This window comes from Pseudorca crassidens, chromosome 9 (assembly GCF_039906515.1).
Source record: "Pseudorca crassidens isolate mPseCra1 chromosome 9, mPseCra1.hap1, whole genome shotgun sequence".
In the NCBI taxonomy this organism is placed as follows: Eukaryota; Metazoa; Chordata; class Mammalia; order Artiodactyla; family Delphinidae; genus Pseudorca; species Pseudorca crassidens.
In genome coordinates, this window is record NC_090304.1 from 5,942,106 (window position 1) to 5,960,374 (window position 18,269).

At 42.2% G+C, this 18,269-nt stretch overlaps 1 protein-coding gene across 2 annotated transcripts in view; it reads right to left on the bottom strand.

Moving 5' to 3' along the window:
* The window catches only part of KDM2A (lysine demethylase 2A), a 102,881-nt gene extending 84,848 nt beyond the window's left edge, over positions 1-18,033 (bottom strand). Inside the window, exons 1-2 of one of the 2 annotated variants that reach the window (XM_067748129.1) lie at positions 17,607-18,033; positions 16,263-16,386 (exon numbers count right to left, since the gene is read on the bottom strand). In XM_067748129.1, the coding sequence (XP_067604230.1) occupies positions 16,263-16,304 (42 nt within the window). In that variant the 5' untranslated portion in view covers positions 16,305-16,386; positions 17,607-18,033. Of the gene's footprint in view, positions 1-16,262; positions 16,387-17,100; positions 17,287-17,606 lie in introns of those variants that run through there. The other variant, XM_067748130.1, reaches the window with a different exon arrangement.
* Between the last annotated feature and the right edge of the window lie 236 nt (positions 18,034-18,269).

Here is an 18,269-nt window from a genome sequence, read left to right on the forward strand (position 1 = left end):
GAGTTCTCATCACAAGGAGAAAAAATTTTTTTTCCTTTCTTCTCTTTTTTTTTTTGCCACACCACACAGCATGTGGGATCTTAGTTCCCTAACCAGGGACTGAACCCGTGCCCCCTGCATTGGAAGCACAGAGGCTGAACCACTGGACCGCCAGGGAAGTCCCCTTCTCTTCTTTTTATTGTATCTGTATGAGAAGATGGATATTAGCTGAACCTATTGCGGTAATCATTTCACAATATATGTAAATCACACCATCATGCTGTACGCCTTAAACTTATACAGTGATGTATGTCAATTATTTCTCAATAAAACTGGAAAAGAGTCTACTCTAGCTGGGTGAAAATAGACTCGTGGTCAAAGAATTACAACACAAAGTGACTAGTCCCAGAGCAAAAATGCATAAGAAGTGTCTTGGGAATGTAACTGAGGAGAACTCAAGAGAAGAGCAACATCTGGGGGTCTTAGAGGACAACTAAGAGCTTACTAAGAGCTTACCCAAGAAGACAGAATGGGGTGGGAGGGAAAGCATTTTAGATATGCACATTCACAGAAAAAAAATCCATCAAGAACCTACTGTGGACCAGGACCTGTACCAAGCACGGGGATAAAATGGTGAGAAAAGGCACTGTAGCAGCCTTTAATGATGCTTATATTCTAAAAGGGAAACAGACAATCAAATAATAACCCAAGCAAAGTGGCAATTTTGAGAAGTGCTACGCATAAGAGGTATTCTATACTATGAGAATAACTGGAAGATCTGACCTAGTCAAAGAAATTCTCCCCGGAGAAAAGGGTCTGAGCTAAGGTATGATGGTACCTTAGCATTCTACACACCGTTCAAACCTTTGTACATAAGAAGAGTGTAGACACTACTACTGTTAAGTGGACATTCTTGTCTCCTTTAAGGTTCAGAGGAGAGACTTTTTTTTTTTTTTTTTTTTGTAGTACGCAGGCCTCTCACTGTTGTGGCCTCTCCCGTTGCGGAGCACAGGCTCCGGACGTGCAGGCTCAGCGGCCATGGCTCACGGGCCCAGCCGCTCCACGGCATGTGGTATCCTGCTGGACTGGGGCACGAACCCGTGTCCCCTGCATCGGCAGGCGGACTCTCAACCACTGCGCCACCAGGGAAGCCCCAGAGGAGAGATCTTGGTAGGCTAGTACTCAACTCTGCAAGATAAAAGGATTGTCAGTTAACTTCTTCACAATGCCTAGCACTGTGAATACTCATGCCCATTATCCAGGGAACCCATTTCCCAAGGAACAGGGGAACCAAACTAATTATGAAAGTAGCCTGGTGAGCACGGTATAAGAAATAAGGTAACTGGATGGTCTCAAGAACATGAGCAGTCTGTTCCACCTTTCTCTACTGACCATAACAAGTGGGGCAACCAGACGTGGCAAATTCTTGATCCTTGGCTCCCTTCTCTTTTGTCTGACCACCACCCTCCTGATAATTATAGCAGTACTGTCAGCACTTAACAAGAGAATGCAGTAAATTAATTTGATTACATTCTACCATGTGCTCATGACGAAGTTAACCAACTCGTAATGTTACAGTCTCAGTGATGTAAATAGTTCTGTGCTATCTGTGTGCCATGCTCTGTCCTCAAGGAGCATATAATCTAGACATAATCAAGCTTTCTATCTTGTATCCAGTTAGATATCACAAGAGATAGCGAGAAAAAACTATGAGTGTTCAGAAAAGAGGTTTCCTTCAACATATAGGATTAAGAAAACAATACTGCAAATGGGTTTTAGAGGATAAACCCTAGGGTAGGGACAGGATATCACAAGTGTGCAGGAAAGCCTGAATACCAGGCTAAGGAGTTCGCGTCTATAGTGGCAAACCTTTAAAGTTAACCAAGCACTAATAAGCTATTTCCAAAATGTAAGTTTTATTTTTACTATTCCACACATGAAAAATGAAAGTTCATCAAGGTTAAATAACTTGCTCAAGTTTACACAGTTTATAAGCTGAAATTCAAAGCCAAGTTTCATGAACCAAGGCCCAGTGTCTGTCCCATGCCACCAGTGACTTTACAGAATGGAAATGTCACAGAGGATAGGAATAACATTATCAGAACCTTAGAAGCACAATATAAGAAATAATGGAGGGACTTCCCTGGTGGCGCAGTGGTTAAGAATCTGCCTGCCAATGTAGGGGACACGGGTTCGAGCCCTGGTCTGGGAAGATCCCACATGCTGCGGGGTAACTAAGTCCATGCGCCACAACTACTGAGCCTGAGCTCTAGAGCCTGCGAGCTGCAAATACTGAGCCTGCGTGCCACAACTACTGAAGACCGTGTGCCTAGAGCTCATGCTCCGCAACAAGAGAAGCCACCGCAGTGAGAAGCCCACGCACCGCAATGAGAAGCCCGCACACCACAACGAAGAGTAGCCCCCGCTCGCCACAACTAGAGAAAACCCACACGCAGCAATGAAGACCCAACACAGCCAAAATAAATTAATAAATAAACTTTAAAAAAAAAAAAAGAATTGACACTAAAAAAAAATAATAATAAATAAAAATTAAAAAATCTAAGAAAAGGCTACTACAATAGTCCAGGCTAAGAGTAAGAACTAGAAGTGGCAGTAGGAACTACAAAGAGATGAATATCAGAAATCCAGCAGGGCTTAGCAACTAATTAAATATGGAGAGTAACAGAAGAAGGAGTAATAGTTGATAACGCCATTAACAAAAAAATGCAGTGGTCTCTTCTATCTTAAAACAAAACACAGCAAACAAATAAACATTGAAGAGAACATTCTCTGGATCTTACACTTGTAGCTAACGACTTGCTCCACTTCTCTGTTCACAGCCAAACTTCTCTAAACTTCTCTTCATTCACTGTCTCTGTTTAATCTCACATTTATTTTGAAGAATGTCTTTTGCCCCCAAATGCCACCAAAACTCCTGTTTAAAGTCACCAATAACCTCTATGTTGCCAAATCCAATGGAAATCTCAAGTCTTCAGTATACTCAGCCTGTAAGCAGCATCCACCTCAGCTGACCACTCTCTCCTCTTTGAAACACTATTAGTGTAAAGTGGTGTTTAAGAATATAAACTGGAGGGCCTCCTTCCCTGGTGGCGCAGTGGTTGAGAGTCCGCCTGCCGATGCAGGGGATACGGGTTCGTGCCCTGGTCCAGGAAGATCCCACATGCCATGGAGCGGCTAGGCCCGTGAGCCATGGACGTTGAGCCTGTGCGTCCGGAGCCTGTTGCTCCGCAACGGGAGAGGCCACAACAGTGAGAGGCCCGCGTACCGCGGAAAAAAAAAAAAAGAATATAAACTGGGGACTTCCCTGGTGGCGCAGCGGTTAAGAATCCGCCTGCCAATGCAGGGGACGTGGGTTCAAGCCCTGGTCCGGGAAGATCCCACATGCCATAGGGCAACTAAGCCCGTGAGCCACAACTATGAGCCTGCGCTGTAGAGTCCGTGAGTCACAACTACGGAGCCCACGTGCCACAACTACTGAAGCCCGCGTGCCTAGAGCCCGTACTCCACAAGAGAAGCCACCGCAATGAGAAGTCCGCACACTGCAACGAAGAGTATCCCCCGCTCGCTGCAACTAGAGAAAGCCCACACACAGCAATGAAGATCCAACGCAGCCAAAAAAACCCCCAAACTAAATAAACAAATTTATAAAAAAAAAAAGAATGCAAACTGGAGCCATACAAACCTGGGTTCGAAAACCAACTTCTCCAGTTACTACCCAGTGGTCTTGAGCAAATTATACAGTCCCTTCTTGTATCATTTTCCTGATCTATAAAATAGAGATAATAAAAGCACCTACTTCATAGAGTTACAAGCATTAAATGAGTAAAAATACACTGATGGTTAGAACAGTGCCTGATAAACACTGTTTATCCTTTTTTTTTTTTTGAAATCTTTTGGCCCCACCACATGGCATGTGGGATCTTAGTTCCCCAACCAGGAATTGAACCCATGCCCCTGCTTGGAAGCGTGAAGTCTTAACCACTGGACCGCCAGGGAAGTCCCCAAGGCACAACTACTCTTTTTTTTTTTTTTTTAAAGAATTTATTTATTTATTTATTTTGGCCACACCGGGCCTTAGTTGTGGCATGCAGGATCTTCGTTGCGGCATGCGAACTCTTAGTTGCGGCCTGCATGCGGGATCTAGTGCCCCGAACAGGGATTAAACCCGGGCCCTCTGCATTGGGAGTGAGGAGTCTTACCCACTGGACCACCAGGGAAGTCCCAGCACCACTTCTCCTGATTTTCCTCATATCCCTCTGGTTCCTCCTTCTCACCCCCTTTGTAAGTCACTCCCTGTCTACCCAACTTCAACTACCACACGTATGCCAGTAAGATCCAACTATATGCCAATAAGCCCTTCCTGAAGCCCAGAACCACAGCCAGTTACCTACTCAACAGTTCTACCAGGATGTCTCACAGGCACTTCACACTCAACCTGTCCAAACTTAACTCAAAACTGAACGTAAGCTCTTCCCCTCAATCTCCAAACCTGCTCTTCCTTCAGTGCGCCCTGTATCTCAATAAAAGGACTGCACCACAAACCACTCACATGAGAAAAACGTGGGAGTTATGCTTATATGTAACCCTTAACCTCACCCTCCACACAACCAATGAACCAAAGTCCTTTGATTCCATTTCCTAAATATTCCTGAAGACCTCTATAATTCTACTGCCAGCACTCTCAACCATACTACCATCTTATCTTACCTGAACTGCAGTAGCCTCCTAGTTGTTCTCACCAAATCCATTCTTACCTCTCCCTGATCCCTTCTCTACACTGCAGCTACTGATATTACTCCAAGCATGTTATACTCCTCTGCTGAACTTTGCATTCCCACTGCCTTCAGAATAAAGCTCTACCCTTTGAGCCCTGGACCAGGAAGATCCCACATGCCATGGAGCAACTAAGCCTGTGCGCCACAACTACTGAGCCTGTGCTCTAGAGCCCGTGAGCCACAACCACTGAGCCCACGTGCTGCAACTACTGAAGCCCGTGCACCTAGAGCCCGTGCTCTGCAACAAGAGAAGCCATCGCAGTGAGAAGCCCGCGCATCGCAACAAAGAGTAGCCCCCGTTAGCTGCAACTAGAGAAAGCCCGCGTCCAGCAACAAGGATCCAACGCAATCAAAAATAAATAAATTTAAAAAGAAAAGAATAAAGCCCTACTTGACCTGACCCCTGATTACCTTGTCAGGATTTTAACTGTCTCCACCACTTACTTCCTCTCTCCAGTTACACCGTCCTTTTTGGTTTGGTTTGGTTGGTAGGCTCCTCAAACATGTCAGATTCCTTCCAACCTCGGAGGTTCTGCATATGATAATCACTTCTCCTTTTTGCCTGGTTACCTCTTACTCACCCTTCAGGTCTCAGCTTTAAAGGTTTTCTCAGGAAAAGTGTTCCCTGATGCCTCTTCCCACTCCTGAAGTTTAGATTAGGTCACTCTATTATACACTTTCATTGCCTCCTACATTATCTTTGTAGCCCTTTGCATAACTATAATTAACATTATAAGTATTTATTGTCTGACTTCCCTAACAGACCGTAATCTTGATGACAGAGGGACCATGCCTATCTTGCTCATCACTGTATCTGTATCCCAAGTGCCCTGCATGGTGTCTGACATGTGGTTAAGTGCTTGTAATATTTTCTCATTCCTACCATAGGGCTTTGCATTAGGTGGTCCCTCAACCTAGAGCTCTGCTGACCCAGATCTGGTCCCCCAAGGCCTTGACCTTCACAAGACTGGCTCCTCATCGCTCAGGTCTCAGTTACAAACACCATCTTCTCAGGGAGCCTTTACCAATGACCCAACTCAAGGAGTGATCCCCACCCTACAAGTATTTTATCCCCCTCTTAATTTCTTCAAAGTATTCAGCACTACCTGAAACCACAGTTATTTGGAAGTTCTAAAAAAGCAAGGCCCATGTTAAGTGCCTGACACAGTGTAAGCACTCAGCAAACATTTAAGTGAATGAATCTCTTGAGTGAGAAAAGATGACTTGGGGAACACCCTAAATTCAACAGCAGAACATTTACAAACTGCGTTCCAACAAAGTTGAAAAAGAGGCAGTATATCTTAGACTGTCTACTATAAATCCTGGCTCTTTCCCTACTTAGCTGAATAACCTGGGACAAGTTATTTAACTGTGCTATGCCTCAGTTTCCAAACTAGAAAATGGAAATCACAGAACCTACCTCAAAGGGCTGCTGAAAATTAAATTAGTTAATATATGTAAAAGGTCAGTACCAAGCACATAATATACACTCAATTAATGTGTGGTATTATTCATCAGACTGGACTCTTTTCTCCCTTTGTTTCAAATATACAAGGTGGCTTTTCCTTTATCTTTTTTTTGAAAGAAATTTGTTTTATTTATATTTATTTTTGGCTGCATTGGGTCTTCATTGCTGCATGGGCTTTTCTCTAGTTGCGGAGAGCAGGGGCTACTCTTCATTGTGGTATGCGGGCTTCTCATTGCCGTGGTTTCTCTTGTTGCGGAGCATGGGCTCTAGGCACACGGGTTCAGTAGTTGTGGCTTGCAGGCTCTAGAGCACAGGCTCAGTAGTTGTGGTGCACAGGCTTAGTTGTTCTGCAGCACGTGGGATCTTCCTGGACCAGGGTTCAAACCTGTGTCCCCTGCATTGGCAGGCAGATTCTTAACCACTGCGCCTTGAGGGAAGCCCTTCCTTTATCTTACCCACCCAGAAAGGGTCCCTTTTTTTTGTTTGTTTGCACACTGCCCATCTCCAAGAGCATCTTTCACATAGAATAAGAAATGTGAATGGGTCCCTCAGGAATTGTGCAACATGGTAGCACCATCCCCATGTCCTAGCAACCCCTGCAATTGTGATGATCAAAAGAATAAGATGATCAAAAGACAATAAACACAGAGGTACATTGGAAATGATTAAAGTCCTACAATACAATCACCGTATTTATGAATATACATTCTCTTGAAGTTACTGTCAGAAACAAGAAAGGGTTGGCTAGATTACTGCCCTGACACAAAAGACTTCGTAACTTCTGTGATCCAGGGATATAAAGAGATAAATTAAGGTTGGGGCTACCTTAAATTCACACTGAGGGCCACAACCAGCTCATGAGGTTGTTTCTCAGGAATGGCCATGGGTTTATTCAGCCACATGGTAATCAAAAGTATTTCAATATTTGTTCACATCAACACCCACAGCTTTTAGCTCATTTTTTGCTATCCTTCAAAGAGAATACCAAAAGATGATTTATTGTTATAACTTAACTATTCATCTCAAGACAGTGAGTACTTACTTTGGTTGCCCAAATCAAGTGATCTTAGAATAAGTTTAAAGGAATAATAAAGAAATCTGCAACTAGGTTGAGGATTTGCCATGACCATGAAGTTACTTTTGCAAAAATTCAACAACAAAAAAACCACTTCATGCTTATTTGGGCAAAGCCCTGAGAAAAACAATCTGAGATGCTTTCAAGATGTTTTGTGTTGGACTTAAAACTCTAAGATTAACAGCAGATAATCAGGATGGAAACCTAGAACCCATCTACTGGATAGCTCTCTTTAAATCAGTTTTCAATCTCACCCAATTAACACTGGATAATTCTTTGTTATGGGCAATTTGTTTTGGTTTTTGTTTTGGGGGTATAGTTGCTTTACAATGTGGTGTTAGCTCCTGCTGTACAACGAAGTGAATCAGCTATATGTATACATATATCCCCTCCCTCTTGGACCTCCCTCCCACCACCACCCCATCCCACCCATCTAGATCACCACAGAGCACCGAGCTGAGCTCCCCGCACTATACGGCAGGTTCTGTTGTAGGGAATGTTTAATGGGATGTTTTAACAGCATCCCTAGCCTCTACTCACTAACATACCAGTAGTACTCTCCTAGTCTGACAATCAAAAATGTCTCCAGATATTGCCAAATGTCTCCGGGGTGGGGGGGCAAAAATCACACCCAGCTGAGAACCTCTGCTTTAAACAAATCTGTTCCAAATGTCTAAAACATCTGCCCACACTCACTCCTCCCTCTTTCAAAAATTCCTCCCTCTGATCTTCCTGATAATCGAGACTTAATCCCAGAGTCCACCTTAATTCATTTGTCTTTGCTTCCAAAATCCTCAGAAATCACTTAGTATAACTCCCTCAATAAGAGGTCAGTTCTCTTGCTCAAAACTATAGCTGGTAATAGAATTGGTACTAGGACTCTGGGCTCATGATCCCCAGTCAAGCACTCTTTTCCATCCTAACATGCTGGTATCTATCATTCACCAAGTTTTGTCAGTCCTTCACTGCCAAAGTGTCTTGCTTCTATCTTTTCCTTTCCATTTCTACTATCTATACCCCAGAGCAGTAGTTCTCAAACTTCTACACACAACAGAATCACCTGGCTTGTTAAAACACAGATCACTGGGTCTCAAACCCCAGAGTTTCTGATCCACCAAAAGTATGAGGCAGGGCCCAAAAATATGCATTTCTAACTAGTTCCCAGACATCCAGATAATGTTTACCTTGCTGGTAAGTGGACCACACTTCAAGAACCACTGCCCTAGAGTTCAGGTAACCTATCACCTCAAGAGGTAATCTATTTCAGTATTCTTCTAGACACCTCCCTGACTTAAAACTACAAAAATATTACTCGTAAAAAAACATTTTGATCAAATTAGTGTTCAATTAAAAACAAACCACAGCTTCTAACGGCTCTCTATTTTCCATACCTGGCTTTCGTAATTGTTTAAAATGTGTTCCCTACATTATCAACACTACCTCCCAAACAAATCTTCTACTTTAGTCCTACTAATCTCTAGTAAAGCTTACGCTCTCTTTAGCTCCTACAAGACCACCCTCTTCCCTCCTCCTCTCTACCTACCTGAAGGAGGCTTCACCACTGTATTTGCCAAAACCACTCATTTGGTCACTATCTGCTGCCTTTTATCTTTATGCTTTAAGTTTTTACCAAGTACTCACAGATAGAGAAAACCCCCAAGAACCTAAAATTTAAAACAGAAAACAATGATATGAGTGACATGCATAAATAAAAGGCTTGACATATACACAAACTGCATGAATATTGCTATTTTAATAGATCAAGTGCAGTAAGTTCAAAGTTCACAAAAAAGAAAGAACGTGCCAATTTTTAAAAAACATAATCAAATGTTAGCTGTCAAATATTTGTAGCTATCTCATTTAGGCTATTAAGCAGATATTTGTTAGGAAAGAAACTGTAACAGTAGCCTCAAAAAAAGATGAAGCACTCAGTTTACAACTTCCTACAACAGGAGTACCTATCATTTGTTTTCTGTATGAAATACACGGCAAGAGAGATGATAAGGTGTGAAAGAAGAAACACAGGGTTCAAAGTCTCGTTCCACCCCTTACCAACTTTGTGACCCTGGTCAAGTCAAGGCAGCTCCCTACGCCTCCATTACCATGATAAAAAAAATTAAGGTTGGGGCTTCCCTGGTGGTGCAGTGGTTGAGAATCTGCCTGCCAGTGCTGGGGACACAGGTTTGAGCCCTGGTCTGGGAAGATCCCACATGCCGTGGAGCAACTAGGCCCGTGAGCCACAACTACTGAGCCTGCGCGTCTGGAGCCTGTGCTCCGCAACAAGAGAGGCCGCGACAGTGAGAGGCCTGCGCACCACGATAAAGAGTGACCCCCGCTGGCCGCAACTAGAGAAAGCCCGCACACAGAAATGAAGACCCAACACAGCCAAAAATAAATAAATAAATTTATTTAAAAAAAAAAAATTAAGGTTGGAAACTATACCATCTACCTTACAGGGCTGTTTTGAAGATTAAATAAGGTAACGCATTTGAAAGAACCTAGCCTAGTACTTGACACATGATAAATGTTTATTGAATTTTAACCTCTGTTGATGTGAAAGCACAATGCAAAAACACTGTATTATCCCAAAAATGAGATAAAGAGAGCACATTAATAAAACCTGACTAAGGATGTTCATTCCCCAAGAAGAAAAATAAAAAGGAACAGAAAATAAGAATGTTATGTCCCTCTGCATGGTATACAGCAAATGTATCCATTCCCTGACTTAATGGTCAAAACCAAGACTTTTTTTTTAACATCTTTATTGGAGTATAATTGCTTTATAATGGTGTGTTAGTTTCTGCTTTATAACAAAGTGAACCAGCTATACATATATCCCCATATCTACTCCCTATCCCACCCCTCTAGGTGGTAACAAAGCACAGAGCTGATCTCCCTGTGCTATGCGGCTGCTTCCCACTAGCTATCTATTTTACATTTGGTAGTGTATATATGTCCATGCCACTCTCTCACTTCGTCCCAGCTTACCCTTCCCCCTCCTCATGTCCTCAAGTCCATTCTCTACGTCTGCGTCTTTATTCCTGTCCTGCCCCTAGGTTCTTCAGAACCTTTTTTTTTTTTTTTAAGATTCCATACGTATGTGTTAGCATATGGTATTTGTTTTTCTCTTTGACTTACTTCACTCTGTATGACAGACTCTAGGTCCATCCACCTCACTACAAATAACTCAATTTCGTTTCTTTTTACGGCTGAGTAATATTCCATTGTATATATGTGCCACATCTTCTTTATCCATTCATCTGTCGATGAACACTTAGGTTCCTTCCATGTCCTGGCTACTGTAAATAGAGCTGCAATGAACATTGTGGTACATGACTCTTTTTGAATTATGGTTTTCTCAGGGTATATGCCCAGTAGTGGGACTGCTGGGTCGTATGGTAGTTCTATTTTTAGTTTTTAAGGAACCTCCATACAGTTCTCCATAGTGGCTGTATCAGTTTACAAAAACCAAGACTTGAGAGTAACACAAACACCGTCGCTTGCAACTTCACAACTTTAAGGTTGTCTTAAAGTCAGCAAAAACCGTAACATGGAGGATTTAGGACAGGATTTGAGATAGGAAACTTAAAATTCAGACTGAGCTTTTACAGTTAACTAAATATTTTCTTATCTGTTCTAATGGCTTAAATACTATAAATGTGTTCATGTGGCACGTGTGCTAAGCATAAGTTTTCATTTGTTAGAGCTTAGGCCTTCTGGTTCTTATGTATACTACAGAACCCAATACCCCAATATTTTGCTCATCCCTGTATACCAAACTCTCCTCCATTCTAGTGATCTATTCCTAGCAGTCAAGAAAACTCATAGCAAAGAAAAGTAAATACTTATGAGGGCTTTCAACAATATCAACAAATACTTATTGAGCACTTTCTACATTGCAGACTGAGAGTACTTTCTTCTCTCTTTTTGAGGCTAATTATTGAGCACTTTCTATGTGTCAGGCACTATTCAAAGCATCCAGTAGACACCATAAACAAAAACAAAGTCCCAACTCTCAAGGAGCCTGTACTCTAATGGAGAGATATGCACAAACAAACTTAAGTATGGTAGTGATTAGTGCTCAGCAAAATAAATAAGAGAAAGTAATGGGGCTTAAATACAGCCCTGTATTCTGGGTCCCCAAAATACGGGTAAACTGTGGAAGACTGATGCATAAGTATAAAGAATTAGCTCCCTCATCATCTGCATTTTGAATGCCAAAAATGGGCAACAAGTTTTTCCTACATCACCAGGAAGGAGACTGCAACACTCCGAACAATGTACTCCTCCACCAATAGAGACTGACAGTTAAGTCTAATGGAATGACGATAAATAAGCAAATTCAACAATTTAGACCATCTATAATTTTTTTAATTATTAATAAACTATGGAAAAAATTGCTTAAAATTAGGTTTTTATTTTGCCTGGTCTATTCCTGGGCAGAAAGACCTTAGAGCGGGGACATTCAAAGTGCGACTGTTTGTAAAAGGGATAATCTGTTCATTGCTCCTGAATCTGGGGAGACGATTTTAAGGATGACCCAAAGAAAGGTGAGAATATCATAAGGACTCAGTGCCCTCAGTTTCTTGCAACAGATAAATGATTTAGCTATTTCAGAGAGAATCATATGTAAGGCACATTAACAGGATTGAGCATCCAGTAGTATAATAACATCCTTTAGAAAATCTCTTCATCTTAGCATCAAGATTGATAAGCAAGCTGAATTCTCAAGTAAATCAGCATCTCTCCCTTCAGATAACAGCACTAGGCTTAGGTGAAGTCAAGGGAAAAAAATATTCATGTCATATAACTTCTTTTACCCTGAAGTATATTGTCTTCACCTTCTTTTACATTGATTTAGGCGTTCATTTGTTTCTACAATTGCCTTTGGCAGGGGTCAGTGAATTTTTTTCCATACTAAATGTAACTATACCTTAAGCATTTACTTCAGATGCACATTATTTTGTCCTTGATTTTATTTTTATTGTGCAATAATAAGGATTACTCAGAATTGGTGTGATTTCAAAAACTTAAAAGATCATTGACTACAATTGCTGAGGATTTAACTAATATTTTAGATTAAGAAACTATAAGATATTATGTTGAACATTCCCTATAAACAAACATTTAAATATACATGGCTGTGACAAACATTCAAAAATACTTCAACACTTTGGCTCCTGAAACCAAATGAAGAAAAAAAGTTCTAAAATTAGTACCTGTCCATGTTTCTCAGTAAGGTCCTACATCTTAATTTACCAGAAATACAGAAATAAATCATCATTACCTCAGGATAACCAAATATCCACCCATCACCAACCTGAAGCTTCTATCCCTCTCACTTGAATACCTCCTCAACTATGTCAACTTCCCATGGAGATCTATCTGGCTTTCTTCTAGAAATCCATACACAAAACTACTAATCTTTTCATTAAAAACAAAACAGTGGCTTGTTTAAAAAAAATCAAAACAGCATTTACCCTCCCTTGTATTCCCTACACTGCAAAATAAGTAAATGTTCTAGTTCCAGAAAGAAGAGCTTATGCCCCAAATCTACACGTACATACCATATTCAAAGGTGTAATTCTCTTCTACATGTAATAGATAAATACTAGTTTGACAAAAGACAAGCCAATTTTTAAAAACTAGCTATGCCTGATTTTTTAAAAAATGGCTTGTCACAAAGATGATAACAAACATATCAAAATTTATCTCACCAAATCCAGTCTGTGAACTTGAAATAGCTATGTCAGTTAAAAGCATTAAAAAGGATCTATTCAATCATGAATAATACATATTCTTATAAGTAAGGATACAACTTTTTTTTTTTAAAGATAGGTAAAAGATCCTCAATATTAAAGTCACTCTTGTTCTGAAACGAGTTTGGCCTCAGACTGTTAATACTGGTATACTACATTTTCTCTCCCAAGAGGCTATTTTGAAAGTATGTCACAGAGGGATAACCATTTAGGTTTTGTCCTCTAAAACAATATGGAAGTGATAGCCAATAACACTATAATCAATGCACTAGGTAATTCAATTCGACAAACATATAGTATGAGACCACACAAAGTTTAATCACCAAGCCAAATTAGCACACCTGTCATTTTGTCTCTCTTTCAAACTTTATGTTCCATGGCCAGTAACTGCAAAACAAAACTAAATTCTATACTTTGACTTAAAGAGATACGATATTATAGCTACTGTAAAAATTAGCCTTTATGCCTTCATGTCAGTCTTAAAATTCCTCAAATATCTAACTTTATCAATAGAGAATTCTGTAATATAAGCACTTGCCACAGAGACATTAAAAGTTTGGTAGGCAGGGCTTCCCTGGTGGCGCAGTGGTTAGGAATCTGCCTGCCAATGCGGGGGACACGGGTTTGAGCCCTGGTCCAGGAAGATCCCACATGCTGCAGAGCAACTAAGGCCGTACACCACAACTACTGAGCCTGCGCCCTACAGCCCGCGAGCCACAACTACTGAAGCCCGCGTGCCTAGAGCCCATGCTCCGCAACAAGAGAAGCCACCGCAATGAGAAGCCCGTGTACCACAACGAACAGTGGCCCCTGCTCGCCGCAACTAGAGAAAGCCGGCGCACAGCAACAAAGACGCGACACAGCCAAAAATAAATAAAATAAAATAAATAAATTTAGGGCTTCCCTGGTGGCGCAGTGGTTAAGAATCCTCCTGCCAACGCAGGGCACATGGGTTCGAGCCCTGGTCCGGGAAGATCCCACATGCCGCGGAAGAACTAAGCCCGTGTGCCACAGCTACTGAAGCCTGCACGCCACAACTACTGAAGCCCGAGCGTCTCAAGTCTGTGCTCCGCAATGAAGAGTAGCCCCCTTTCGCCACCACTAGAGAAAGCCCACACGCAGCAATGAAGACCCAACGCAGACAAAAATAAAATAAATAAATTTTAAAAATAAATAAATAAATAAATTTAAAAGTTTGGTAGGCAGACTGCCATTCAAATTAGCCACCAATATGCTCTCATATCAAAAGTTATGTTATGGGGCTTCCCTGGTGGCGCAGTGGTTGAGAGTCCGCCTGCCGATGCAGGGGACACGGGTTTGTGCCCCGGTCCAGGAAGATCCCACATGCCGCGGAGCAGCTGGGCCCGTGAGCCATGGCCGCTGAGCCTGCGCGTCCGGAGCCTGTGCTCCGCAACGGGAGAGGCCACAACAGTGAGAGGCCCGCGTACCACAAAAAAAAAAAAAAAAAAAAGTTATGTTATGGAAGGGATTTACACTTTGGATATAATTTTGTCATGTAATTTAAAAAAGGAAAACAGACATCAGTCACCCTAAACTCAAGATTATTACCCAAAATTCTAAGTGAGCAAGATTCTCCCAAAATATTTGCTGTACCCTCTTACACAACACTGCTACAAAAACACATAAACCAAAAGAAAAAATATGCTAGATAAGGAAAAGGTTAATGTGTGCAACAGGTAGCAATCATTTTACAATTAAAAAAAAAAAACTTACCAGGACAAAAATCACGGATTCTTTGGATCTCCTTACCACTACCTCCCTATCTTGTTAAAAAATAAAAACTTGCTTTGAAAGACTGGATCCCAAGATCTCTCAGATATTTATGAAACAGCTCAGCAATTCTACCAGCCTGACGTGATAAAAACGAAAATCCATATAGCAGTAACTAACCAAGAAAAGAATTTTGCAGCATCTTCTTTCTTTTCCCCCCAAAAAACTGAATTCAAGAAATGTCAAAACAAAAATAAATCCTAAACGTACAAAATTCCACTGATGATATACTTTATTTCTAAAAGTTAAAGATAAAGAATTATAATCTCAACACACAGATTAGGAGACAAGAAGCAAATCTCTGAAATAAAGCTTTGCTAGAACATACTGCCTACTGGATACACTTGCCAATACACACCACACCTTTTCAACAGTCACACTGGGGCATGGGGGGGGGTGGGCGGGGGAGAACAGCCTTTTCTCAAAGAGTCTGGACATTATCAGAAAATGAATTAAAGAATCACTCTTTTTTCCTCCAAATTCAGTCTAAAATGCAGAGCCAAATAAAACCAGCATAAATTCCTTTAGTAATTTTCTAGGTCTTTCAGTTCACCAAAGTTTACATAATGCATATAGTTCTGTGGCTTTCCTCATTCCCCACTCTACAAATAAAGTCAAATTTCTGAAACGAATATATGGTGAGAATATTAATAAAGCTCTCTTTGACTAGGGAAAACAAAAATCAAATTCTTAAACTCCAGTAGGGAAACCCTGAGAGGAAAGCGGGAGCCTAATGGACAAAGTATTCATATGCACATACAAGCTAATTCCTTCCAAATCATTACTAAGTAAAAATTTACTTTTATAAGATATATCACATACATCCCTCCCCAAATACAAAATATAGAACTTTATCAGCATCCAGTATTCTCCCTTCTCTCAATCAATCCCCTTCAACCCTATCAGTGTTAATTTGTGTTTAAAAAAAAAAAAAAAATCCGCATTTCCACTCCCCAGCTCAAAGCCAAAAATCTTGGTACACAATAATCTAAAAAAATTATACGGAACTATCCTTCCTCAAACAGTTTTGCCCCTCAAATTTACATTCAAATCTAACGTAATCAATTAGATTTATTACAATGTCAGTATTGCAAAATTAGGAATCCTTGTCACACTGTAATCCACAAAATCCTTTGATTTACAACGGTTTCAGCAGAAGTTAAAAGCTACCTATAAATCCATTTCCAAATAGGATGACTACTAAGACTCTAACTACTTGGCCTAAAATTCAAATGAGATACTAATACACCTTCCCTCCTCTGGTGCAGAGAAAAGCCACCTGAAAAGTTTTAATCACAGTATGTTCACAAATGTAAACAAAATAGTTTTTCTGCTTCAAAATTGGAAAAAAAGAAAAGAAAAGAAAAGAAAAAAAAAGACAAGAAAATACTAACCAATCTCTGGCTGTAACGAATCCTTTCTTCTTCGGGTTCCATCTCTCACTCTTCTGTTGAAATTACAGAAAGAAACCACTCCAGGGCTGCCTTCCTCTTCCTCCTTAGGAACCAGATTGCAACACTAAAGAATAATGATATGAGCAGAGATGAGAACTCATCCTCGAACTCAACCTTTCTTTCCTCGGAATGAAGTGTTTAGGACATGTGTAAGTTAAAGGCTTCCTGAGAAATCTGGTTCCTCTTCATCAGTTTGGGACCTCTCAGCTCTGGGGCAAGTGGTTCCATGTCAAGATCAACATTAATCACATTACAACTGTCTGAGGCCTATAGGCAAGAAGATGTTGGTTTCAGTTCCTTACTGTCGGGCTATACCACTTGTTTCTCCCCACAGGATTACAATACGTAAGGCTCCCCTTCAATGGCAGCATTAGCAAAAAAAAAAAAAAAAAAAAAAAGAAAAAAGGGGGGGGGGGGACACAGGACTTTTCTCTTAGAGAGCTGGCCAGGTGAAGCAGCCACTGAACTAATCCAGATCCTAACCAAATTAGTTCTCTCTCACCCGTAATTAGAAACTAAAGAAAAGGACAGACTAACTATATAAGAAGAGAACAAGAAATTAGGATTTAAATAGACTCCAAAACAATTTCCCATACACCTCTAGTAAATCCGTATGCAATCGTCGCCTTCCTTCCTAGACTCCCCGGATCTTTTCATTCCCAAACCAACCCTCCACCCCAACACAAGATGTGTACAACTCTGAAACAAATTCAAGGGAGTTGCAAATCAGACACAAAAACGTATCAGATCTTTCTGTGTAAAGTAATAAAGATTTTACCTAGAGACGTAAGTAAAATTCATCTTTTCCAAACATTAAAGACCGGTTTGCGCGACGGCCGATCCCTAATACCAAGAAAGGTTTTTCTTTTTCCTAAATATTCTCAAGGATAATGGCTTCCATAGAGAATGCAGATTTTTTTTTCTTTTTTGTAACTACATTAAGGCCACGTTAACAGCATCCTTTCAAAACTGCTACGAGACCACTGGACCTGATGACACAGTTTGCAAGAGCAGTTCGTGGCAGAGCCCTCCTGGAGGAAGCCCTCGCCCCAAGTCGGGAGGGAAACCGTGTTTGCACCCCCTGGGCGAAGACCGCCCGGGCTTGAGAGCAGCCAGGGCCGGAGAGGAAAAATGGAAAATCTCGCCGGGTTCCCCCAGGAAAAGGCGTTTCAATGGTTCGTTCAACCATCGGAAAAAGAAATAGAAACTTTACATTAAGTCTTTAGATAACACAGCGAACCAAAACTTCCAGGGGGGGGGGGGCGACAGGAGGGGGAATCTCACCGGGGATTTTGCTCGTGAGTTCTTGTCCAAGTGAGAAGTAAAAGATTCCAAAAACTGAGAGGAAAAATTAAATCCCAAACGTCGTCTTCGGGTTTTTTCCGTGGATCAACCCAGTATCCAGAGGGTCACAGCGACCCGGAAAAGAGAGGAAACAGTTGCTGAATCAAACCTCCTCTTCTGGCTTTGGAGACCGGGAGTCTGAGGCGTCAGGAGAGGGGAGCGCGACCCCTCGGCGCCGAGCCCGGGGCGCCCCCGCCTCCCCCGGGCCAGCGGTCAGCAGCCCGAGCCCGAGCCCCGGGCCAGCCCCGGCCGCGGGGCCGCCGTGCCCTAGACAAGTAGCCGCTCGGCCACCGCCGGAGCCCGGGAGCGGCGGCCGATCAGCTGAGACCGGCCGACCCGAGGCTGCCCGCGCCGCCCCGGCCCCCCGGAACGCGGGCCCCGGCCCCGGGGGGCGGAGAGGGCGGGAGCGGCGCGGCGCGCCGGGCTGGGGGCCCCGGCTCCCCTCGCGTCTCCCCCTCAGCCCGGGCTCCGCGCTGCGGGACGAGCCCCCGGCTACTCCCCAGTCGCAGAGGAGGGATTCCGGGGGATGGGCCCCCTGGCGTTGCCCCTCCTCCCGAAGCGCCCCCTGCCCAGGATACACAGAGCGGCGACAGGCCCAGCCGC